At 39.2% G+C, this 27206-nt stretch overlaps 1 protein-coding gene across 2 annotated transcripts in view; it reads left to right on the top strand.

Annotated features, from left to right (window-relative positions):
* Positions 1-4496: 4496 nt before the first annotated feature.
* Positions 4497-27206, top strand: part of UBE2A (ubiquitin conjugating enzyme E2 A) — a 32937-nt gene continuing 10227 nt past the window's right edge. The window contains exons 1-4 of one of the 2 annotated variants that reach the window (XM_033946317.1): positions 4497-4680; positions 4968-5048; positions 5560-5585; positions 7923-8012. In XM_033946317.1, the coding sequence (XP_033802208.1) occupies positions 4637-4680; positions 4968-5048; positions 5560-5585; positions 7923-8012 (241 nt within the window). In that variant the 5' untranslated portion in view covers positions 4497-4636. Of the gene's footprint in view, positions 4681-4797; positions 4860-4967; positions 5049-5559; positions 5586-7922; positions 8013-27206 lie in introns of those variants that run through there. The other variant, XM_033946318.1, reaches the window with a different exon arrangement.

The following is a 27206-nucleotide window of genomic DNA, read 5'->3' as shown; positions in this document are numbered from 1 at the left end:
TGATGGAAAGAGCAATTGTTTTGCAGAAAGGGAATTATAATAATTTTATAAAGATCTGGGGGCCATTGGAAAGATATTGTAATGTGTAAACATCATTTTCCTTTGATAGATATATTTACACATGGGGGAGGGGGTGGTTATGGAAACTTTATTAAATAATGTGTTTAGTTTATTTTTATGATATGTTTGATTGTATTCATTGAGGAAGAGTGGGTGGGACGGGTTATAATTTTTATGTTATTATGATTACAATAGAAATAATTTCAAGTGTTATATTGTTGTTATTAATGATATATTACTGTGCACTTGCTGGAAGATTTTAAAATGAATAAAGAATTAAAAAAAAAAAAAAAAAAAAAGCTAGCACGCACTATAGCGCGCGATAATCCGGTGCATGCGTTAAAAACGCTAGCGCACCTTTGTAAAAGGAGCCCTTAAAATTCAATTCAAGATGCATATAATTTGGAAGTTTATTCCAAAGACTAGGTGATAAATAAAAAAAAGCTTTGCGTTGAGTAAATATCCGGTTTGTTTATTAGCTGCCAGTAATAATAATCTATTGTGTTGGAGAGATCTTAATACTCGGGTTGGAGTGTAAAAAATAATTAATGAATTCAAATAACTAGGTTCAAAATTGTGAAATGCTTTATGTGCTAACATTAAAATTTTGAATTGAATATGATATGTAGAACCTTAACGAGGTTCTACAGAGTGGATGAGGTGGCTCAAGAGGATGGTGCTTTTGGGTCCTTGGTACTGTGGACAGGCTCATCTGTCCCTCCCTCTTGGTTTGGCATCACTGTGCTTGCTTGGATCGTGGGCAGTATCTACAGGCTTACTTCACTGGCCCTGAGAGCCTTCATGCAGCCACAGAAACAGGAAGTTGCATCAGAGGCAAGATGCAGCTGCACAAAGACTCATAAGGCTGGCAGAGGAAGCTTGCTTGCATTGCAGAAGCTGCCTGAGAATCCAGCAAGTATAGTGGTACCAGACCAGTTAACTCAAGATAATCGCAATTAAAATTTTTAATTGTTCAGCAGCTCTACTATATTACTGAAATGAAGACAATCTCACATTGCCCGTCCTTTATGTTTATTAAAAGTCTTTATTCTTCAAAAATTAAGGTATTGGGGGGGGGGGGTTTGAAGAAGCAAGTGATGTTTTGATTGACCCTGAAACCCTTAATCTTACAGTGTTTTTGGAAGATTCTCAGGATAATATTTCTAAAAGAGCTACATTATTGGTGACTTTTTTTGTCTGAAGGCTTATTTTGGTAATAAAGATTCTGATGTGGCCTGTTCCACTCAGCTGAGACATAAGGCTTTTTTTTTAAAAAAAATTCTTTATTCATTTTTAATCTTTCATGATCTTTCTTATGATTGTTGTACATAAGGCTTTTTTAGCCTTAAAATCTCAGCTAATTTCAATTGGTGGAACTTTTTATTTGAAATTTCCCTGTAAATGTTTGTTACTTTGGAAGGGAAGTTATATATTTTTTTTGAGCCTAATCAATTGGAGAATCTTATTGCTGGTAAAAATATATCGACCAGGTTCTTGTACCTAAATATCCCCCTCCTCTTTTACAAAAGCACGGAAGAGGTTTTTAGCAATGGCCAGTGCGCTGAATGCTCTGCGCTGCTCCTACACTCATAGGAACTCTATGACTATCAGAGCAGAGCATTCAGCACGCCGGCTGGTGCTAAAAACCTCTTCCGCACCTTTGTTAAAAAAAAGGGGGGGGGGTTGTTTGGCTAATTTTCTCAGTTGGATGGGAGGATTTTATTAGTGGAATAGATAATGGAAATAATATATAGGATTGTATTATCCTGTGATTACTTGTTTGGTAATTTTCTTTTCTTTTATTCTCTCCTCCTCGCTCATGATGTGGACTATTTCATTATAAGATGTGTAATAACTATGGGCTCCTTTGATCAAGCCACGCTAGCGGGGTTAACGGGTGTGACTTTTCATCACATGCTAATCCCCGCGCTGGCCAAAAACTACCGCCTGCTCAAGAGGAGGCGGTAGCAGCTAGCGCGGCCGGCGGTTTAACGCACGCTATTACGTGCATTAAACCGCTAGCGCGACTTGATAAAAGGAGCCCTTGCCCCGATCTTCATTGGGGGTTCAGGGGTGCCGCAGGGCAGGAGGGCTTGGGCTCCCTCCTGCCCTGATCGTTGTGGGGGGGGGGAAGGGTGGATCGCGGCAGGGGAGATGAGCCATCTCTCCTGCCATGATCATTGCTGTAGGGGGTAGGCAGGTTGCTGAGGCCGCTGAGCTGATCACAGCAGCCACGATCAGCTCAGCGGCTCCTTTTCGGCACTTTTACCTGTTTTGACTTGGTCTAAGTCAAAACGTATAAGTGCCGATTAGGCAACCTGCCTAAAGTTTTGGTTATATCTGCTGCACGCCTAGGTCTAGGTCGTCCCACCTCCTGCCCACCGCCCGCCCTTTCCCCTCCTCTAAAAACGCCTCTTTTCTCTCTGTGCGTTTAGAGGCAGGGGAAAGGCCTAAGCTGGTTTTAGATACGTCAAAAACCAGCTTTGGTTATGGGTACTTGGACTATCAGGCTTTTTGATTGTCCAAGTACCCATTTAGGCCACTTTTTAGACGTTTTTTTTTTTTTTTTTATTATGAGCCCCATACTGTATACTTTGCAATGCAGATTATAACAGAGGAATTCAGTCGGCTTAACTTAAAAAAGCTAATTGAAAATAGTGGGACTTTAAATGACTTTTAAAATTTGTTAGAGTTCTCCTTTCTCAACTTTAATGGTAAACTGTTCCATAAACCTGGGGCCAGGAAAAAAGAAGAACAATTTCTAGTTGATGCTAAATAAGCCTTAGAAATGTGACCTTAACAATTGACGAGGAGCATAGAACACAACTAAAGTCGACAAATATGGGAGCTACAGCTCATACAATGCTTTATGAGCTAACATCAATAACTTGAACTCAATTCTCTATTCTATACGTAGCCAGTGAAATTTTAAATACAAAGGAGTTACATGGTCCCTAATATGAGCTTTACCCAGTAGCAGAATGGCAGTATTCTGCAGTTTGTAAACATTTTAATTGTGCTATCATTATCCCTGCATACACTAAGGACTCCTTTTACAAAGATGCACTAGCGTTTTTAGCGCACGCACCTTATTAACACGCGTGCTATAGCACGCGCTACCTGAAAAACTACCGCCTGCTCGAGGAGGCGGTAGCAGCTAGTACGCGCGGCATTATAGCACACGCTATTCCGCGCGTTAAGGTCCTAACGCACTTTTGTAAAAGGAGCCCTAAATTACCATAGTCCAATTTTGATAACACAAAAGCATGTAAGTATGTAGAGAATCTTCATTTTAAAAACTTCGAATGGCTCTGAGTTGTTTCAGTGCTCTTTTGCAAATACTACAGAAACCTGATCTTCAAAAATTAAGTGAGTCAATTGTTATTCCCAAATATCTAAACCAATTTACCATTTTGACAGTGTTGATTCCCCTAATAAATTTAACTGTGGTGACTTTCTTTCCCTTTTTAGTTATCTTAGGGAAATAAAGGGATGGAGGAGCCATGCCATCTCATCCCTTACCTTAAGCTGCCTTCTATTAGACTCAAGGCATGACATCACCAATACTCCAGCACCATTTTAAAAGCAGGCCTGTGTCCATTGATCTTGCTCAAAGGACTTACAGGCTAAGGGGGTCTATTTACTAATGTGCATTAATGGCTAGATTGTGAGCACAATCTGGGGCCAGAGAAAGTACAACTACGATAAAAATGCTTTGGTTGTTCGTACAGAAAGGCTGTATATCAAATTTCGTTACATAACACAAACCCTGTTATTCTCAGTGGGGTTTTATTTACTAACTATACACTTAACTCGATTTATATAGTGGGTGAAGGAATTTATCCACGGTCCACAATAAATATTAATAAGAGGAAACAAGATTCTCACTGAGGCAAGTGACCTTTATTGCATTAAATACCGTTCCACTAGCGAGCCGCTTGCAGTAGTCCACCACCCACTTCTTACAAGTCGCTGACGTTCACCTGATTGTCAATGGGCGGGAGGGATAGTGACGTCATCGCACGCATCGCAACCCAGGGAATGGGGAGGAGGGGGAAGGCGGGAGAGGGAAAGTGGACGGATGCCAGAGCGGCGACACGTTTCCTAAGAAAGAGAAAATAGTCCTAAAAGGTGGCCTCTCTACGATTTGCCATTCCTGCAATGGGCGATTCCTAATTTTCTACAGCCAGAGGAAGCGCTGTGGAGACAGACAAGGAAGGTGGCAGTTCGCCTCTCCTTCCCCCTCCTCCCCCGGCGTGTATTGGAGAAGTGGTACAATCCCGAGCCTCCCTGCTCTCCGCTGAACTGCGAGCCGGCAGTGCAACCGGGACTTTTTTTTTTTTTTTTTTTTTTTTTTAATTACGCGTAGAGCTTTTCCAAGCTTGGTGACGGCGGCTGGTGGACTAGCGCGCGGAGTCAGGAGTGGATTGTGCTGGGTTATTTTTTTTTTTTTTTTTTGTGTGTGTGTAACTTTGTTTCTGGTTTTCTTTTCGCCTGCTTTAATTTAACCTTGTATACGATAACAGTCCAAGTGAAAACCTCCTCTCTGCTCACCCTTCACTAGTGAAAAGGACAGATGTCAACCCCAGCGAGAAGGCGCTTAATGAGAGACTTCAAAAGGTGAGGGACGGGGGGGAGAGGGGGGTCGCTTCAGGCGCCAACATGGCGACTTTTAAAGATGGACTACGGGTAGGAAATATGGATGGCGGCGGCGTAGTTACGCAAACTCCGGAGCACGTTGAGCGCAGCGGGCGTTACGCAGGCCCAACTGGCGTATTGGGTTCCGTGAATCGGGAAGGGTTTGTTGTTAACTGTCGAAGGGGGGAGGGGGGGCTTCTTCTGCTGCGCTTGTTTGTAGCTTCACTTTTGTATATTTAACTGCTTGCATCCCTTTTCTTCTTTCCCAGGTTGCAGGAGGACCCGCCGGCGGGGGTTAGCGGAGCCCCCTCGGAAAACAACATCATGGTGTGGAACGCGGTAATATTTGGGTGAGTTTGGTAGCCGGGTGCGGCCTTCCGTGCCGGGGATTTTCCTGCCCGCTAGATGCCCCATCCTGGGAAACCAGTGGTTTGTGAACTGTACCCGATCGGTTGCTGTGGGCTATATTCCCCGACGACCCACAAAGTGAGACGTGTTAGATTGATCTCTATTTTGCCATCCTTGTGCAGTAATGTAGTATACAAAGGCATAAAACTACAATCGGACAATAAAAAAAATCTTGTGTAACAGAGCTATTACTGCAGCTCCTTTATTTATGCTAAAGGATAACTAATTCAGGTGGTTAGTGTGTTGGGTGAGGGAAATAGGAAAAAGCAGCGGTAGGTCTTTTGTTTCTTTGTAAAAAGTGTATTGGAGCCTAGGTGGAAGGTTTATGGCTTCCATATTGGAATCCTAGCAATGTCCTTAAAGAGTTGAGGCTAAAAATGTGGATAGTTTTAAGCCAGGGGTACATCAATGAGATGCTAATCATAATTTACCAGTACTCTTTTTCTCCTATAGGCCAGAGGGAACACCTTTTGAAGATGGTAAGTGTCTTTTCAAATGACTTGTGTATTTTTAAAAAATTATTTTTCATAACTTAAAAATGTTAAATATATTGTATAATCACAAAAAACACTTTCACCAAAAGGAAATATTGAAGGTATATTAAACGAAAGACACAAGCAAAGACCAGTCTTAACGGAGGAAAAAGCCTCAGACAGGGGCCCACCCACCTCCACAATGGTGGAATAACGGTGTTCAGGCGATCACTTCACTGGCATAAAACCTCCTACTATAATGGTCATAGCAATGTGTCAAAAAATTGCTTTCAGAATTGAGTGATGTAGAAGAAGATAATAATAACTTAACTTTCTCCTTAAGGATCAGAACACCAACGATGGCCAGCGTTTCACTGTCAAGCTGCCTCAGGGTGTAAACAAATCCGATCACACTACAAATATAGACATAAAACACTCACAAACACTAGTGTTTTATGTCTATATTTGTAGTGTGATCGGATTTGTTTACACCTTGAGGCAGCTTGACAGTGAAACGCTGGCCATCGTTGGTGTTCCGATCCTTAAGGAGAAAGTTAAGTTATTATTATCTTCTTCTACATCACTCAATTCTGAAAGCAATTTTTTGACACATTGCTATGACCATTATAGTAGGAGGTTTTATGCCAGTGAAGTGATCGCCTGAACACCGTTATTCCACCATTGTGGAGGTGGGTGGGCCCCTGTCTGAGGCTTTTTCCTCCGTTAAGACTGGTCTTTGCTTGTGTCTTTTGTTTAATATACCTTCAATATTTCCTTTTGGTGAAAGTGTTTTTTGTGATTATTAGTGATATTCACCATATCCGAGTTTTTGTGTTTGAAATATATTGTATAAGTCATCTGGCACCCATGGGGATTGGTGTGTGGCGAGAGGGGAAGGAACATGGATAACTGGCCCTGCAGGGCAGGGACGATGAATGGATACTGGACCCATAAGAGGGGGGTGGGGAGAGAAAGTAACCCAGAAAGAAGAACAGATGCTGGACCTACACGTGTATGGGGGGGATGATAGAGTGAGATGGGAAGGGAGCCAAAACTATTTTTATTGTAACTCAAGCAACCAGAAACTACAGTGTAGGTCCAGCATCTGTTCTTCTTTTTGGGTTACTTTCTCTCCTCACCCCCTACTTATGGGTCCAGCATCGCCCCTGCCCTGCACCCTGTAGGCCCAGTTATCCTTGTCCCTTCCCTTCTCTCCACACACAGGTCCACTATCCACGGCAGCCAATCCTGACAACACCCATCCCTTCCTCTCTCTGGTCTCCAAAGCAACAAGTAGCCAGTTCCGACAACCCTCCCCTCCCCCCCCCACTTACTTGAAGCAGCAGAGGAATGGTGCTGCCTTTGCTCACTGGCTGCTGCTATTGTGGAGATGGATGGAGGAAGGTAGGGTTGTCGGGACTGGCTCTGCTGCTTTTGGTAAAGGGGGGAGTTGTCGGGACCGGCTCCCCTGCATTTGGTAAAGAGGAGGGGGGGAGTTATCGGGACTGGCTCCCCTGCATTTGGTAAAGAGGAGGTGGGGAGTTATCGGGACCGGCTCCCCTGCTTTTGGTAAAGGGGAGGGGGGTAGTTGTCGGGGCAAGCTCTGCTGCTTTTGGTAAAGGGGAGGGGGGTAGTTGTCGGGACAAGCTCTGCTGCTTTTGGTAAAGGGGAGGGGGGTAGTTGTCGGGACAAGCTCTGCTGCTTTTGGTAAAGGGACTGGGGGGGTAGTTGTCGGGACCGGCTCTGCTGCTTTTGGTAAAGGGACTGGGAGGAGAGTTGTCGGGACCGGCTCTGCTGCTTTTGGTGAAGGGACTGGGGGGAGAGTTGTCGGGACCGGCTCTGCTGCTTTTGGTAAAGGGACTGGGGGGGGAGTTGTCGGGACCGGCTCTGCTGCTTTTGGTAAAGGGACTGGGAGGAGAGTTGTCTGGACCGGCTCTGCTGCTTTTGGTAAAGGGACTGGGAGGAGAGTTGTCGGGACCGGCTCTGCTGCTTTTGGTAAAGGGACTGGGAGGAGAGTTGTTGGGACCGGCTCTGTTGCTTTTGGTAAAGGGACGGGGAGAAGGAGTGTTTGGTCAGGAGCACAACTTTGGAGGTTATCTGAGGAGCGTGGGAGACAAGTTTTTTGCCATTTGTTTGAGAATGCCAGTTAAGTTGAATACTGGTTAACTGAGATTCTACTGTAATTTATAAACAAGTCATCTGGTGTCTGTACTGTGTTTTCGTATTCTGTTTACTTCCCTGTCGCCCTTGACTCCCTCCATTTCTGTCTTCTCCAGTTTTCTGCTTCCTTTTCTCACCTATGTGGAGCAAATAAAGATTAATTTTAAGCTTGTTTTATTTTAGGAACTTTCAAGCTTACAATAGAATTCACAGAAGAATATCCAAATAAACCACCTACAGTTAGATTTGTCTCTAAAATGTTTCATCCAAATGGTAAGTACAGACTTCACGATTTTAAAGTAATTGAAGTTGAATGTGTATGTATTGCTTATCAAGTAACACAACACAGACGGTTTGTTCTCAAATAACAAGTAGGAAAGAGACAAAGGAAATAAGTCCATAAATAAGAGGCCTGTTTACTAAAGTGTTCCGTGTCATAGCTTAAGTTTAATTGCCATCAGTCTAAGTAAGACCCATTACTTAGACACCCTCCTGGTGCTTTGCCATAGATCTTTATCTGGCTTTCCTCGTGCATGCTCACAAGAAGTATCCTCCTCTTTATTCTGTTTATGCCTTCTTAATTCTGTTTTTCTCTACTGCCTTTCAATAGGAGGCAGAAGCAATCATCACAAAATATTTTAGTCTATTGAGGGGAGAATCTGGACCATGATCTTCAGTCTGATTTAAGACTGGGAGGATGGAAAGTCCGATTCCATGAATCTTGTTTGCTTTTTTGGACGATGACTCACATTGGGTGGGAGGTTTCATCTTATTTTCTACAATAACTCCAGATATTTTTCTTGGGCATTGACCCCCAAGGTGGACCTTAGCATCTGATAGCTATGATTTGGGTTATTCTTCCCAATGTGCAATCGGTCCACATTTAAATTTCATCTGCCCTGTGGATGCCCAGTCTTCCAATTTCCTAAGGTCTGCCTGGAATTTTTCACAATCTGCATGTGGTTTAACAACTTTGAACAGTTTAGCGCCATTTGCAAATTTAATTACCTCACTTGTTCCAATTTCCAGATCATTTATAAGTAAGTTAAATAGCACTGATCCCAATACAAATCCCTGCAGCACTCCAGTATTTACCGTATATACTCTATTATAAACAGATTTTTTTAGACTAAAAAATAGTCCAAAATTGGGGGACTTGGTTTACGTTCGGGTCAGTGTCCACCTGCCCCCCCATCCCTGGAACTGTTGCAGGCCTCCCCCGGGCCTGCCATAATCCCTGATGGTTCAGTGGCAGGCCGGGACAGGAGAAATCTTTTTCACTTCTGCCTTGTGCAGAGCCGCTATCTGACATTGCTGCTGTGAGTTCTCATAGCAACCTTGTGAGCTCTGCAGTTTTGTGAGTTTGCCGCGAAAACTTGCAGCAGATATTTCAGATATTAATGCTGAGATCTTATGGGATGCTTTTAAAGCAACTATGAGAGGAAATATTATTTCATATTCAACATTTATTAACAAACAAAAAAAAAAAACAATTTATTGAGATGGGAAAGCAAATTAAATTATTAGAAAATAAATTAATTGAGAAATGGGAAAATAATACATTACAAGAATTATTAAAATTAAAAGTTAAATACAATGAAATTTCTTCTCAAATTGTGAGGAAAGACATTTTCAACAAACAAGTACAATATTATGGAAATTCAAATAAAGCTGGTAAATTATTAGCAAACTTTCTAAAAGCAAAGAAAAGAAAATCTAAGATTATTGCAATTAAAGATACAAAAGGTAACACACATACCAACACAAAAGATATTATAACACAATTTCTTGATTTTTATAAAGAATTATATACTTCCAATTCTTATAAAAATAAAGAACAAGACGGATTAACTTTTTTAAATTCATATATTGGACCAAATATTCCAGATCATATAAAAGGAAGTTTAGAAGAACCTATATCTTTAAAAGAATTAGAAACAGCATTGAAGTCTCTTAGAGTTGGATCCGCTCCAGGTGGAGATGGGTATACTGTTGAATTTTATAAATTTTTTCAAAATATCATATTACCACATCTGTTAAATTTATATCAATATCAAATAAAGAATGGAAAAATTTCTGGTACTATGGCAGAATCAATAATTATAGTCTTACCAAAACCAAACAAAGATCCTACTCTGGTTTCAAATTACAGGCCTATTTCATTATTGAATGTGGATAACAAATTAATGGCTAAAGTATTAGCATTAAGATTGGCAAAAGCTCTCCCTTTCATTATTGATGTACATCAAACAGGATTTATTGCTAAAAGACATTCATCAAATAATACTAGATTAGCATTCCACTCATTAAATTTAGCAAAAAATATAAATGATCCAGCTTTTTTAATATCTTTAGATGCAGAAAAAGCTTTTGACAGAGTGGAATGGAATTTTATATACCAAGCTTTACAATGGTTTGGTATAGGATCCGGTTTTATTGAAATGATTCAGACGTTGTATAGCTCTCCTGGAGCAAGATTATATATTAATAATAATTTATCAAATAGATTTAACTTGCACAGGGGAGTTAGACAAGGATGCCCTCTGTCTCCTTTACTTTTTGATATTGTCCTATAACCTTTATTAATTGCAATAAACAAAACTAAGGAGATAGAGGGAATATCATTTAACAATTTTGAATTTAAAATATCTGCATATGCAGATGATATATTATTATATTTAAGAAAACCGGAAACTACTATTCCATGTATACTTAATTTAATAGAAACATATGGTACTTTTTCTGGATATAAAATTAATTGGAACAAATCTGAAATTCTCCCAATAAATGTTCATTGTACCAAAGGATTATTTGACCCATATTCATTTATTTGGAAAGATGATGGTATAAAATACTTAGGAATTATGATCAAAAATACAATTGAAGACACAGTCAAAGAGAATGAAAAACTTTTATTGAAAAAAATAACAGAAATGTGTGAGCAATGGAATCCATTACATCTTTCTTGGTGGGGAAGAATTCAAACAATTAAAATGATGATATTGCCTGTGGTTTGTTACCAAATGAGTATGATTCCAATATTTTTTCAGGGGTCATTTTATAAAAAACTTAACAATATTCTTACAAAATTTGTTTGGTGTGGGAAAAGATCAAGAATCGCTTTAGTATCATTACAAAGACCAATTATGGAAGGGGGGGTAAATTTTCCAAATTTTTATAGGTATCATCAAGCCTATATCTTAAGACAGGGTATGTATTGGATCCTCCCAGAGCTTCTAGAAAATGTACCAGATTGGCTATATTTAGAATGGCGGCTCCTGTTCCCTTTATATCCAGAACAGTTAATAACTATAACAATGCCTAAAAGATACAAAGACCACAGAATTTTATTTGACACTTGGAAAACATTGAGATATATTAGTAATCTATCACCTGAACCTATTGCTAAATCTCTAAATCAATCAATATGGATAAACTCCAGGATCAGAATTGGCGGATTTAAAATCGTCTGGAAACAATGGATAAATGCAGGAATAAGAACATTGAATGATATCATATCAGAAGGTTCACTGCTTAGTTTTTCACAATTGCAAAATAAATTTGGATTAAATAAATCACAATATTTTAAATGGATGCAATTGAAGCAGGCCATTCAGGTAGGGTTCCCTGAATGGAAAAATCTAAATAATCAATATAGTTTACAGGTTCTATGTTTCCAGACGGATTTGTTGGGTCACCAAGCCGCAAAATGGTACAAATTGATATATGGATTTTTAAATAAAAAAAAGAAAACAGGTCTTAGGGATATTTGGAGTATTGAGATAGGTCAGACAATTTCTGAATCTCAATGGCCACGATTTTGGTCCTGGAGATTAAGATCTACAAGGTCAGCATCTATGAATCAAACATGGTTATTTTTATTACATAGAGTATTCTGGACCCCAACGCGCCTACAAAAAATAGATAGTACTAGATCTAATAGATGCTGGCATTGTAAATTGGAAATAGGGACGTTAGATCATTTAATCTTTTTTTGTCCCTTTGTAAACGCATTTTGGAATTTAATTTGGCCCCAAATTAATAAGTTACTAGAGAATCACGTAGGACTCTCGTATGACACCATATTATTTGGTACTGCAATGAGAACTAAGAGTCCGATTTCAGCAAACAATAATAAGCTATTACTAATACTAACAGGAGTCGCCATGCAACAAATTACTCAAAATTGGAAAGATTACACCAAATTAAATTATACGTTCTGGTGGAATTCTGTTTGTCATATTTATAAAATGGAAAAAATAATAGCGTTACAACAGGGAAATCATCTTAATTTTAATAAAATTTGGCAACCATTGACAAAATATTCTAATGATTAGTTCTTAGCACAATGATAAATAATTATATATGAATGGGGTGGGATTTGACTAATTAATGGAAATATACTATATAAAAAGGGGATGGGAATTATATTTTATATGCTAATGTATAATCTTTATCATATTATATTTTAAATACAATGTATTATTAATGATAATATTTTAAATATGTAAAAAAACTTTATTGTATATTATATTACTCAAATATTGTAAGAATGGAAAACTTATAAATAAAAATTAAAAAAAAAAGATATTTCAGATAGCATTTTGCGTGGGGCAGGAGCATAGGAAGATCGCTTCTGCCCCGGTTCACCATGGTATGCAGATCTAGTCCGCCTCTTGAGGGACAAAAGCCTCATGCTGATGGTCCAAGTGGATCTTCTCACTCAAAGACTGGTCCCTATAGAGATTCCAGAACTCTTTGGGCTAACAGCATAGCTCTTTAGCGGGCTGCCCTGACGAATAATGGTTACTCAAGACGTGGTCATCGCCACTTTGCTTAGTGTTAAAAAGCTATAGAGCCCTTACAAGCTCTGATTTTCAGTAATCCTGGACTGTTTGCAAGAGGGACTTCAGCAGGGTCTGTCGGTCAGATCGCAAGCCTTTCCTGTTTCCAAACTTGAGGAGAAAGATGCTCTTTGTCCTCTTACCAGATGTTGCCCTGTTCATTAAAGGGGCTCTTCAATTCTGCCCTCCAGTGCATCTCCAATTCCCTTTCTGGAATCTTAACACCGTATTACAAAGTCTTAGTAGAGCTTTATATGAGCCTTTACAGGAGGCTTCCCTTCTGGATCTTATGGTCAAGACGACCTTTCTGGTGGTGATTTACCTCAGCAAGGCAAGTCTCCAAGTTATAAGCTCCATCTTGTAGGGAGCCTTTTCTTAAGATTAAGGCAGCAGGGCTATCCTTGCACACAGTTCTGTCCTTACTGAAAGTAGTATCTACGTTTCTTGTCAATCAGTAAGTCAATCTGCCACATTTTCACCCTACAGGGTCTAAGAGAAAGGATAAAGTGTTGTGTTTGCTAGATGTCAAGCGAGTGCTTCTCCAGTACCTCGAGGTTATCAATGAGTTTCGCATATTGGATCACTTTTTGTTCTGACTAGTCAGACTAAGAAAGGGAGGCTGGCATCTAAGGCCTGGATTTACAGATGGATTTAAATGGCCATTACCTCAGTGTATGTGTGCTGCAGTAAGCAGCTGCTGATTGCATTGAAAGCATACTCCACCAGAGGAGTTGCTACCTCATGGGTGGAGACTTAGGCGGTAATCTCCTATACAAAGACTAACTTTAGATCAAGAAGATCTTTACTCAGTAATATCAGGAATAAAGACTACAGGTCTCAAGTGCCCACAGTCAATTACCAGAACTAATCTTGGTTAATTGGCCATGCAGGCTATCATTGAACAGAGTCTTTCCCTTTTATTCATACATTTTTCATATTTATTTAATTGCTGTTTAAACCACTGTTTTGTTACTATTCTTTATATTCAATAGTGGAGAAGGACCGAGATTGTCCGGCAAAGTTACACGAGAAAATGGAGTAGATTCTGCGCCGTTCACGGAGGAGGGTGTTTATGAGCAACTTGAAAAACTGAAGGTGGACAAAGCGATGGGACCAGACGGGATCCATCCCAGGATACTAAGGGAACTCAGAGAGGTTCTGGCGAGTCCTATTAAAGACTTGTTCAACAAATCTCTGGAGACGGGAGTGATTCCTGGGGATTGGAGGAGAGCGGATGTGGTCCCTATTCATAAAAGTGGTCACAGGGATGAAGCAGGAAACTACAGGCCGGTGAGCCTCACTTCAGTTGTTGGAAAAATAATGGAAGTGTTGCTGAAAGAAAGGATAGTGTATTTCCTTGAATCTAATGGGTTACAGGATCCGAGGCAACATGGCTTTACAAAAGGTAAATCGTGCCAAACGAACCTGATTGAATTTTTTGATTGGGTGACCAGAGAGCTGGATCGAGGACATATGCTAGATGTAATTTATTTGGATTTCAGCAAAGCCTTTGATACAGTTCCTCATAGGAGGCTGTTGAACAAACTTGAAGGGCTGAAGTTAGGACCCAAAGTGGTGAACTGGGTCAGAAACTGGCTGTCGGACAGACGCCAGAGGGTGGTGGTTAATGGAAGTCGCTCGAAGGAAGGAAAGGTGACTAGTGGAGTCCCTCAGGGTTCGGTGCTGGGGCCAATCCTGTTCAATATGTATGTAAGTGACATTGCTGAAGGGTTAGAAGGAAAAGTGTGCCTTTTTGCAGATGATACCAAGATTTGTAACAGAGTAGACACCGAAGAGGGAGTGGAAAATATGAAAAAGGATCTGCAAAAGTTAGAGGAATGGTCTAATGCCTGGCAACTAAAATTCAATGCAAAGAAATGCAGAGTAATGCATTTGGGGATTAATAATAGGAAGGAACCGTATATGCTGGGAGGAGAGAAGCTGATATGCACGGACGGGGAGAGGGACCTTGGGGTGATAGTGTCCGAAGATCTAAAGGCGAAAAAACAGTGTGACAAGGCAGTGGCTGCTGCCAGAAGGATTCTGGGCTGTATAAAGAGAGGCGTAGTCAGTAGAAGAAAGAAGGTGTTGATGCCCCTGTACAGGTCATTGGTGAGGCCCCACTTGGAGTATTGTGTTCAGTTTTGGAGACCGTATCTGGCGAAAGACGTAAGAAGACTTGAGGCGGTCCAGAGGAGGGCGACGAAAATGATAGGAGGCTTGCACCAGAAGACATATGAGGAGAGACTGGAAGCCCTGAATATGTATACCCTAGAGGAAAGGAGAGACAGGGGAGATATGATTCAGACGTTCAAATACTTAAAGGGTATTAACGTAGAACAAAATCTTTTCCAGAGAAAGGAAAATGGTAAAACCAGAGGACATAATTTGAGGTTGAGGGGTGGTAGATTCAGGGGCAATGTTAGGAAATTCTACTTTACGGAGAGGGTGGTGGATGCCTGGAATGCGCTCCCGAGAGAGGTGGTGGAGAGTAAAACTGTGACTGAGTTCAAAGAAGCGTGGGATGAACACAGAAGATTTAGAATCAGAAAATAATATTAAAGATTGAACTAGGCCAGTTACTGGGCAGACTTGTACGGTCTGTGTCTGTGTATGGCCGTTTGGAGGAGGATGGGCAGGGGAGGGCTTCAATGGCTGGGAGGGTGTAGATGGGCTGGAGTAAGTCTTAACAGAGATTTCGGCAGTTGGAACCCAAGCACAGTACTGGGTAAAGCTTTGGATTCTCGCCCAGAAATAGCTAAGAAGAAAAAAAAAAAAATTTTTAAATTGAATCAGGTTGGGCAGACTGGATGGACCATTCGGGTCTTTATCTGCCGTCATCTACTATGTTACTATGTTACTAATAGTGCTATATGATACTTAGCTTGGGTGTTATGTATTGCCCGGCTTGCTCCACTGTTGACTGTGGGCACTTGAGACCTGTAGTCTTTATTCCTGATATTACTGAGTAAAGATCTTCTTGATCTAAAGTTAGCCTTTGTATAGGAGATTACAGTAGATCTACCCTTTACCAGCTTCTATTGAGTAGATGTAGCAGCCAGAAAAGATGCCACTTTCAGGTCCTCAGTTTTGAAGGCAGGCTCAGTGGACCCACCCTAGACTCTGGGGACTGCTTTGGTATGTCCCTACGGCACTAAAAAGAAAGATTACCGCATTTTTCGCACTATAAGACTCACCCTAGATTTAGAGGAGGAAAACAAGAAAAAAACCCATTCTGAACCAAATTGTATGCTAATATATACCCGGTACCTTTAAATTCCGTCCTAGGCACCTTTAAATTCTGTCCCAGCACCCCCTTCCCCCCCAGTGGTACCTTTAAATTGTGGTCGCTAGACGGCTGCCTGCTGATTATATCGGGGCTAGCGGCACACAAGCGCGCTAATGCCTGGGCCCGTGACACTTCCCAATTGTGGTGGTCGCTGGATGGCTGCCTGCTGATTACTGGTATGTCTGGGCCAGCAGCTCAGAAGCGCACCACTTCCAGAATGGCTACGGGTAGTTCTCACAGGACTGACGGTAGCCATTCAGGAAGTGGCATGCGCCCAGACATTAGAATGCTTGTGCACCACTGGCCCCGACATAGTAATCAGCAGGCAGCCATCCAGCGACCACCACAATCGGGAAGTGGCGTGGTCCCTGGCATTAAGTTTATTCAAGTTTCAAGTTTATTGACTTTTAATATACCGACTATCAACAAGTATCTGGCCGGTTTACAATAAAAATTTAAAAAAAGATAAATAAATAAATAAAAAATAATGAAAGTGCACACCAAAGACATTAACTAGACAGACTTGAAGGTGAGGGAGAGTAGGAAGGATGGGGGGAGAGTTACATGTTAAAAGAAGAAAGGAGAGAGAGGGAAGAGGGTAAAACAAATAGGGTGGGATCGCTTTATAAAAGCGGTTGGCTGAATATAAAAAGAAGAAAAAGACGAAGAATGGGGAGAAAAGAAGAAAAAAAATATATATATATAAAAGGGAAAATCTAAACACAGGAAAAGGCATCGCTAAATAAGAAAGTCTTCAAGCTTATCTTAAATTTATCAAGTTAGCACGCTTTTGCACCGCTGGCCCCAACATAATCAGCAGGCAGCTGTCCAGCAACCACTACAATTTAAAGGTACCGCCGGGGTGGGGTGGGGGGTATATTTGCTTCATAAGATGCACCCTATTTCCACCCACTTTTGGGGGGAAAAGTGCTTCTTATGGAGCGAAAAATACGGTAGGTTCTTACTAGAGAATGACACGGGGAAAAATTTTGTCCCTGTCTCTGTCCCTGCAAACCATCTGACCCATCCGCACGAGCCTCAAATAGTTATGATTTTATATTGAACTTATTTTATTAAAGTATAAAAAGAAACAATATTTTGTACAATTGTCATTTTATAAATACAAATAATACAGAGCAAGGATCAACAAAACCCCTGTCTCCCCCCCCTTCATATATATCCTCTCCACTATCAAGAAAACTGAATAAGCCAAATTATTACAGAATGCTACGCAGAAATATCATGCTAACAGAATAAGTCACACATGACAGGAATAGTGTTAGGGGAGTGCCACTGGGGCAACTGTCCCCTGATCAGAGAGCCCTAAGCCAGCTGGAAGCTAAAGAAGCATGACCTGGGCTTTAGCAGGATGCATATTTCATATCTGATAAATTCTAATCACAGTTCAGGGTTAGCAGCGTGCAAGAGCCATTGTGCGCTGTACCAGCAAACAAGTGCAGCTGATGTTGAAGATAAGGAACAGTCAAGCTGGAAGGAAAGGCAGTGTCTGACAGTCGAGATAATTGCCTGGGATCCCTGGCTGACCAGAAAGGCTTCCTGCTGACATCAGCTCTGACATTGGAGGGAAGCCCTTCAATCGGTTTCGGCGGAGGGGGGCCTGTTGCGAGAGTGGGGGACTTCTGGACTCACAAGCGATAGGGAGGGAGGCTGTTAGGCTGCTGCAAGCGCGAGGGGAGCTCCCAGTACTGAGCTGAAGGGAAAGGAAGGTAGGCAACTCGGCAGATCCTTTGCTGCGGGGCCTTATTCCCATACCTGTGGCAACCAGTTAATTATTTCCCCCGTCGGGTAATATTAACTGTTCCATTCTCTAGTTCTTACCTCAATCTTCTTGTAGATATCTACTACTACTAAAACCCCACACTGTAAGTGGGCTTCACCTGCCTTCTGTCTTGGGATCAGTCTGGCATTGGAGACTTCTCTGTCTCTCAGATAAGGGTGGGGGGGGGAAACACCTCCAAGAAAGTAAAGGTGGGTGGAAATGTCACCAAGAAAGTAAAGTCTAGTCTGTCTCTGATGACAGGATATGCGAGCAGCTCTGCATGCTATGTAATAATGCAGGTTGCACATACAACAATTTTGTTTTCTATAGTGCTACCAGGCGCACGCAGCACTGCACATTGTACATATAAGAGATGGTCCCCTCGCAGAAGAGCTTACAGTTGAATTATGACAAACACCCAGGACAAAAGGGGAGTCAGAGCAAGTACTCGTGGAAGGAGTTGGTTGGGGGGGCAGATGAGGTGGAATCACATAGGACAAAGGGTTTTTGGTATGCATTGTGAAGTGTCCATGTTCTTTGATCTATGTGGGGCAGACTTCGTGCCATTTTAAGACAAGGCTATTGGAGCATAAGCCTTGTCTGAATACTCAACACATGGAAGAGCCTTTAGTGGCACATTGTGTGGCAGTGAAGCACGATTTTGGGGCTCTGCGGTGTAGTGTTATTGAACATCTTCCTTATCTTGTGCGATGTGGGGGATTGGAGGCGTCAGCTGAGACAACGTGATTTTTACCTTAAGTTCTCTTCACCCAGCTGGTCTGAATGGGCGGATTGAGTGGGCGGCATTCTGTGGCTGAAGAAGATGGCTGATTGGCTGCTTTACCCTGAAGGGGTGGAGTCTCTTGGAGTTTAATGGCTTTGAGTGCCAGAACTTCTCTGTGTTTGGTGTGTGGTCTGAACAGACAGTCCCGACTTCTCATCTGGAGGGCAGAAAGACTGTAACCCCTGAAGCAGCAGTGCGAAACGGAGATTTTCCTGTTGGGTTTACTGGCTGCAGTGTCTGGAGGATGGAGTACCGAGTGAAGTGCTGAGTGAACTACTCAGACCATTTTTTGCAGCTAAGTTTCTCTTTTTTTTCTGCTTTTAAATTTTTTTGAAGTTGTTGGGTGACTTTATGTTATTGTACAGATCATGGTCACACAATTTGTTTTTTGATTTTGGCGTGCCTTTGTATGTGGGTGGTTCCTCTGAGGGCTGCTACAGTGCTGGCTTTTCCACCTATAATTACCACCACATGTGTGCAAGTATTTCCAACCTTTGAGTGTTCTCTAGAAAGTGGAGTATTTTGCCAAATGAAGCTGAACTGAGGCTTTTTCTCCACTTTTCTTTTGTTTGTTTGTTTTTTTTCTGATTTTGAGTGTTCGGATTGTGTTGTGTATGTGTGAGCCCGTGTGGATGGGGTGTGCGGCATTGCAGTGTCTTTGAGGTCCCCTATGTTTCCATTTGGGACATAGTTGTTAGTAGGAGTGATTTCAATTACCCCAACATTGACTGGTTAAATGTTACATCGGGGAGTGCTAGGGAGTTAAATTCCTAGATGTCATAAATGACTGCTTCTTGGAACAACTGGTCCAAGAACTGACAAGAGGGGCAGCTATTTTAAATTTGGTCCTTAGTGGATTGCAAGGCATAGTACAGGAGTTAATTGTGTTGGATCCGCTGGGAAACAGTGATCATCATTTGATCAAATTTGAGCTGATACAGGGAGTGACATCACAAAAGAAATCTACTGTAGAGGCATTTAATTTTCAAAAGGGCAACTATGATAAAATGAGGAAAATGGTTAAAAAGAAGCTAAGGATCAGTTTGGACTGTAAACCAGGCGTGGATGTTAGTTAAAAATACCATCATGGAAACCCAGACCAGATGTATTCCACGTATCAGCAAAGATGGAAAGAAGAGGAAACGAGAGCCGGCGTGGTTAAAAGGTGAAGTGAGAGGCTATTGGAGCCAAAAATCATCCTTTAAATAATGGAAAAAGGATCCGAATGAAGACAAACGTAAGCACTGACAAGTTTGCATTGATAAAGAAAGCTAAGAGAGAATATGTAGAGAAACTTGCAAAAGAGGTAAAAACTCATAACAATTTTTTTAGGTACATCAGAAGCTAGAAAACCTGAGGGAATCTGTGGGACCGTTTGATGATCAAAGAGCAAAAGGAGGCGCTCAGGGAAGATAAGGCCATAGCAGAGAGACTGAATGATTCTTTGCTTCGGTCTTTATAGAAGATGATGTAAGAGATCTACCTGAAATGGAAATGGTTTTCAAGGGTGATAATGCGGAGGAACAAAAAAAATCTTGGTGAATCTGGAAGATGTAGTAAGCCAAATCAACAAGTTAAAAAGTGATAAATTGCCAGGACCTGATGGTATACATCCCAGGGTATGAAAAGAACTCAAACATGAAATTGCTGACCTGCTGTTAGTGATCTGTAACCTGTTGCAAAAATCGTCTGTAGTACCTGAAGATTGGAAGGTGGCCAATGTTACACCGATTTTTTTATTTATTTATTTATTTTTTTGAAAAGGGCTGCAGAGGAGATCTGAGAAATTACAGACCGGTAAGCCTGACTTCAGTGCCGGGCAAAATGGTGGAAACAATTATAAAAAATAAAATTGTGGAACACATAGACAAACATGATTTTAATGAGATGGAGTCAGCATAGGGTCAGCTGAGGGAGATCTTGCCTCGCCAATTTACTTGACTTCTTTGAATAAACGTGGATAAAGGTGAGCTGGTTGATGTGTATCTAGATTTTCAGAAATCTTGATTAAAGTTCCTCATGAGAGGCTCCTGAGAGAATTAAGAGTCATGGGATAGGTGACAAAAGTTTAGTTGTAGATTAGGAATTAACGGTTATCGGGGTGGCTTGACGGCGCACAAGATGGAGGTGTAACCGCGATGCTCCGCTAACCCGGGCAACAGATAGGAAATTGAAAAGTATCATTCATTTTTTTTTTTTTCTTCCCCAAGGTTGCAATGATAATTTGGTTATCACGGAAAACAAAGATTGAAATGGCTTTCACGACAGGAAGGATGGCGAAGCGCGTAAAGCATGATCAGGCGACGCCATCGAAAGTGCCTCTTCCGGATTAAGTAACGGACATGTCAGACAAAAATGAAATAATGGCTGAACTACGGAACATTAAACAAATGCTTCAAGACAACGCAAATAGAATTAATGAAGTAAAGGAAGAAGTGCTGAATTTAAACTGGCAAATGTAAGTTGCTAATCGGAGAATGTCGCTATTAGAAAACAAAATGGAGCAGATGGAACTCAACGCGAAGCAATGTAAAAATGACAGTCTAACTGTTAAGGAAATGAAGAAACAACTTGAAGACTATGAAAATAGAGGAAGAATAAAGAATGTGAAAATTATTGGATTAGCTGAAGGTTTGGAAGGTGGAAATGCTATCCAATTTTTAGAAAACCTTTTACCAAAATTATTACAGTTAAATTCAAAACATCCCCTAGAAATAGAACGAGCACACAGGATTCCATTAAACGGTCAGCAAGCCAAGTGAGACCAAGGCCTTTAATTTTCAAGCTCTTAAGATTCAAGCAGGCCTTAGATATTAAACTTGGCAAAAGCTGATAGAAATTGAAATTATAAGGGATCCAAGTTGCTGTTTGTGCCAGATTTTGCAAAAAAAACATGGCGAACACGCGAAAACAGTTCCTCATGTTAAGGCCTCAAATGAAAGAAAAGGGGATCACTTATGGCTGTATTACTCCGCAAAAATGAGAGTGACAAGTGGAAATAAGTCCTTATATTTTGAAGATCCGGAAAAGTTAAGACTTCTTGTCAAATTCTGAGCCAATATCTATTTAAATGGATTTGACTTAACAACCTAGACTTCACAATATTTCTTGATTTCTGGACAAATTAACTGAAGAAGAGGATGGATTTTTTTTTTATTTTAACATCTAACAAGAAGAAGGAAAAAGAAAATGGAGTAAAATAATAATATTCAACAATCTGAACAATGGAAAGAAAAAAAAGGAAACCTAACCAGCTGACTCTCTAGTCCGTTCCTTAATGAAAAGACATTCATGTCCTGACAGGATCAACTGTAGTATGAACAAGGATATCTTAAATGCATCAGACAAATTGCCTAATGATAAATAAACAAAGGAAGAAGTACAGAAACAGTTGGATTTCAGGCTGACAGAAAAGATCGATAACAAATACAACAGGGTTGTGAATGAAGTAAAAACCTTGCAAGAGGAAGTCGAGAAAAAGCAAGAAGAGACACAAAATCTGGAGCTGTGCATGGAGATTATCAAAAAAGAGAACCTAAAGTTTCAACGGCAGGTAAAGTCATACAAATAAATTATTCAGTGTGCCGACAGGTGGCTTGAGGTGCTCCCAGGTTTCACAATTAGAGAAAAGAAACCATTATTTGGAAGCTTTGAATAAAAAGACCAAAGGAAAGTGTATAAATAACAGTCTAATCCACAGATAGAACACCTAAACCTACACACTGTTATAGTGAAAATGACTGTTGGAGTCTATACCCTGAGTACAAAAATGCGCCAACTCTTCCAGGATGCATCAGCATATTTAATTTAACAAATATTGAAATTGACATAAAACAGTTAAATTGGTAGAAGAGAGACAATGTTTCTTCATTATGGAATGGTCATAACATAAAAGGAAGTCCAAGATCGTTGACAGTGTGACTCAGTCAAAATCGTCAAAGAAATTTAATACCGACAGTATGTGGTTCTTGGAGAAGATTCTTAAGAATTCTCAAATATAAGATGTTAGAGATAGAAAAAGAAATTTTATCTTCTATACTTGGGAAATATTAAATATTTACTGGAGAAGGGAACTCTTTCTCTTAGGTTTCTAAACATTTTTATGAAGACTAAATTGGACTATATTGAGAAGGAATTTAATGTATACAGAAAAATATGAATTGATTCGGGGTCATTGTTATACGTTGACTGTCATACAGTCATTGACAAATTTTTATTGAAATTAGTTATTGGTTAAGGTTTGATTGAGAACATAGTGTTTATAAATTCTTTATTCATTTTAAATCATAAACGAGTGTGCAATAATATATCCATTAAATTTCAATGTAACACTTGAAAATCTTAATCATATCATCAAGAACAAAAGAATATATCCCCACCCCCACCCTACTGAAATTAAAATTCATGAATCATTTTCAAACAGACAATAAGTGTACAGAAATACAATCATACTTTCAATACAACACTTAAACATCTTTCCAAATCGTCTAAATAAAAATATTAATCCCCTCCCTCCCGCCCTACCTAAAGAAATAAAAACAAACTCTCAATGGAAAATATACCACCCCCCAATACGTAAAATATAATATCCCATAAAAAGTGATGTCTACTCATTACAATATTTTTCCATTGGCCCCCAGATCTTTATAAATTTATTGTAAGTCCCTTTCTGCGTAGCAAGAGCTCGTTCAATCTTATAAATATGGCATAATGAGTTCCACCAAAATGTATAGGTAAGATTTGAGTAGTTTTTCCAATTTTTGGTAATATGCTGAATGGCGACCCCTGCCATGATTAACAAAAGTTTATTATTACTTGACGAAATTTGACTTTTTTTCCTCATAGATATACCAAACAAAACAGTGTCATAGGATAACGCAACATGATTCTCTAGAAGACAGTTAAATTGAGTCCAAATTGAATTCCAAAATAACATAATATAGGGACAAAAAAAAATTAAATGATCTAATGTCCCTACTTCAAGATTACAATGCCAGCATCTATTAGATTTAGAGCAATCCAACTTTTGTAAACGAACTGGGGTCTAAAACACTCTATGCAATAAAAAGAACCAAGTTTGCCTCAGATGCTGACACTGTACATCTCATTCTCCAAGACCAAATTCGTGGCCATTGAGATGCAGAAATTTGCTGCTTAATCTCAATGCTCCAAATATCTCTGAGACCATTTTAGGTTTTTTTATTTATATGACCAGATATGAATTTATACCACAATGCGGCTTGATGACCCAGGAACTAAACTAAACTAAATCTTAGGTTTGTATACCGCCTCATCTCCACATTCGTAGAGCTCGGCACGGTAGTCTGCTTGAAAACATAGGAACTCCAGACTAAATTGATTATCAAGATTTTTCCATTCAGGGAACCCCACCTGAATAGCCTGCTTCAGCTGCAACCATTTAAAACTTTGTGATTTATTGAGACCAAATCTATGATGGAGCTGTGAAAAATCAAGCAGTTTACCATTTGAAATAACATCATTTAGAGTTCGTATGCCTGCAATAATCCAGTCCTTCCAAAGATTTTTATTTCCGCAAATTTGAATCTTGGAGTTTATCCATAAAGATTGGTTCGTTGATTTATTAATTGGAATAGGTGTTAAATTATTAATGTATCTCAATGTTTTCCATGTGTCAATTAAAATTCTGTTATCCTTATATCTTCTAGGCATTTTAATACTAGGATTATGAACTAAATGTAAGGGAAACAAAAGACGCCATTCCAAATATAACCAATCAGATGCATTATCAAAAAGTTCTGGGAGGATCCAATACATACCCTGACGCATAATATAGGCTTGATGGTACCTATAAAAATTTGGAAAATTTACCCCCCCCCCCCCTCCGCAATTGGCTTTTGAAGAGATACTAGAGCAATTCTGGGATGTTTACCAAGCCAAAGAAACTTTGTAAGGATACCATTAAGCTTTTTATAGAAGGACCCATGAAAAAAAACTGGTATCATACTCATTTGGTAACAAACTACAGGCACAATCATCATTTTAAATGTTTGAACTCTCCCCCACCAAGAAAGATGCAAAGGATTCCATTGTTCACATAACTCTGTAACTCTTTTTAATAAAAGTTTTTCATTCTCTTTTACTGTGTCATCAAGAGTATTTTTTATCATAATACCTAAATATTTTAAGCCTTCCTCTTTCCATATAAATGGAAAAGAATCAAATAATCATTTAGAGCAATGCACATTTAGAGGAAGAATTTCGGATTTACTCCAATTGATTTTATAACCTGAAAATTTTCCAAAAGTATCAATCAGTTCCAATAAACATGGAATGATAGTTTCCGGATTCTGCAAATAAAGCAGAATATCATCTGCATAAGCTGAAACTTTGTATACCCAGTCTGAAAAAGGAATACCTTCTATCCCCTTTGCTTGATGAATAGTCAATAACAAGGGTTCTAATACAACATCAAACAGCAAAGGAGATAAAGGACAGCCTTGTCTAACTCCCCTCTGCAAATCAAACCTTTCAGATAAATTATTATTAATATTTAATCTTGCAGAAGGAGAGCTATACAATGTTTTAATCATTTGTATGAATCCGGAACCTATACCAAACCATTCCAAAGCCTGATTCATAAATTTCCATTCAACCCTATCAAAAGCCTTCTCTGCATCCAAAGAAACAGAAAAGGCCGGATCTTTCATATCTTTAGTTAAATTTAGCATATGGAAAGCTAATCTAGAATTATTAGAGGAATGTCTTTTAACAACAAATCCTGTTTGATGCATATCAATAATATGAGGGATATCAATATTGATGCATATCAATAATACGCTTAGCCAAGCGTAAAGCCAATATCTTAGCCAATATTTTTCCATCCACATTTATTAATGAGATAGGCCTGTAATTTGAAACCAAAGTAGAATCTCTATTTGGCTTTGGAGAGAACATAGTGTTAACAAGAATGGTCATATGGGTTTTTAATTCACTCACAGGTATAAAGATGAACTTACTTTAGATGTATTGGTTACTAGTTAAAGAGGGTTAAAGGAAAAAGTGATGACTTTCAAAGAAGAAAGTATATAGATTGATATGTATATGATTTATGATTTTCTAGAGAGAGAGAAAAAAAAAGATGATTCAGATTATAAAATTATGACTTTAAATATATTAATTTAAATGTAAAAGCTTATTTAGTAAATAATTTTATATAGAGGATACTTTTTATTTATTGAAAGTGGATTTAAGATCTATTTTCTAATTTTAAGATAGATTGAACTTAGAATGTATTTGAATAAATATCCTTGATGATAATTATAAACTTGGGGATGTGTTGAGTTGAAATTATTTAAAATGGGTGCATGAGAATGGGAGGATATAGAAAGGACGAAAAAGGGACAATTGATGGGAAAATAATATTCTATAAACTGATTTATTGATGTATTTTATATATTTACATATAAAGAAATTTAATGTGTATTAAGAGGTTTTTAACAATATATTTAATAGGAAGAGAAATAGTTAAGACTTTTCTGAAAAGTTTCTTAAAAATGAATAGTAAAGATTTTAATGAAATATGAATTGGTAATGAGGAAATTTATATTACGATATTAAATTACAAGTTTATTAATTCAGAGTTCTGATAGGGGAAGGAAAATATATATTGCCTGGGGAAGGGGTATTGTGATTGCTAATACTATGTTTGTTCCAAGGCAGTCATTTTATTTGGGAGAAAGGGGAGGGAAAAGGGAGGAGTTTTTCTTAAATATGGGTTTGGATGTGCATGGGGAAAATAATTTCACGGATGTAATGAAAGATATTGAGATGTATAGGAAATATGATTTATTTAGAGTATTTGATGGTTTGTGGTATCTCTTATAGTCCCTTTTTACTACAATATTATAATGGAGCTGAAAATTTTTTCGATGAATGTTAATGGCCTCAACCATCCAATAAAGAAAAAGAAAATACTTACCTTTCTGAAACAACAAAATGCAGATGTATACTATATTCAAGAGACACACTTGACGGCCATAGAAGCTAAGAAACTGGAAGATGGTTGGGTAAAGCATTGCTTTTTTGCCCCGGCGATAGGGAAAAAGGCAGGAGTAGCCATTTTGGTGAATAAAAATGCTTAGCTACATTTAAAATGATAGATTCAGATCCTTTAGGAAGATGGGTACATGTAGAAATGAGCCTGGGAAATACTATGATTGCGCTATTTAATGTATATGCCCCAAATTTGAAGCAAAGTGAATTTTTCAAAACTCTGCAACAGTTAATACTACCACTGGCCACTTCTAATTTAGTAGTGGCGGGGGATTTTTAACACTGTTATGGATCCATTGATGGATAAAAAACCTAGTAAAATTTATGAAATCATTAGGATTAGATAATTTTGTACATCTTGTGATTTGAAAGATATATGGCAGATACTTCATTTTAATGAACGGGAATTTTCTTTTTGTTCTCAGGTTCACAAACTCTTTTCAAGAATAGATTATATTTTCATTTCAAGCCAGTTAACTCAGCAAGTAACACAAGCCTCCATAGATCCAATTATTTTGTCTGATCATGGAGGGGTATGGATTGAATTTAAACTTGCTGAACAGGAAAATGGCAGATCATTATAGAGATTCGATAATACATTTAGAGGATTCAAATTTTCTTGAAGAATTCCAGTTAAAAAATACATGAATTTTTCCAAATTAATGAGTCAAAAGAAATCTCAGTGATGACTTTATGGGACGCTTTTAAGGCCACTATGAGAGGTCAAATTATATCA

The sequence above is a fragment of the Geotrypetes seraphini genome, chromosome 5, assembly GCF_902459505.1.
Source record: "Geotrypetes seraphini chromosome 5, aGeoSer1.1, whole genome shotgun sequence".
NCBI lineage: Eukaryota > Metazoa > Chordata > Amphibia > Gymnophiona > Dermophiidae > Geotrypetes > Geotrypetes seraphini.
This window is presented reverse-complemented; position numbering and strand designations above follow the sequence as displayed.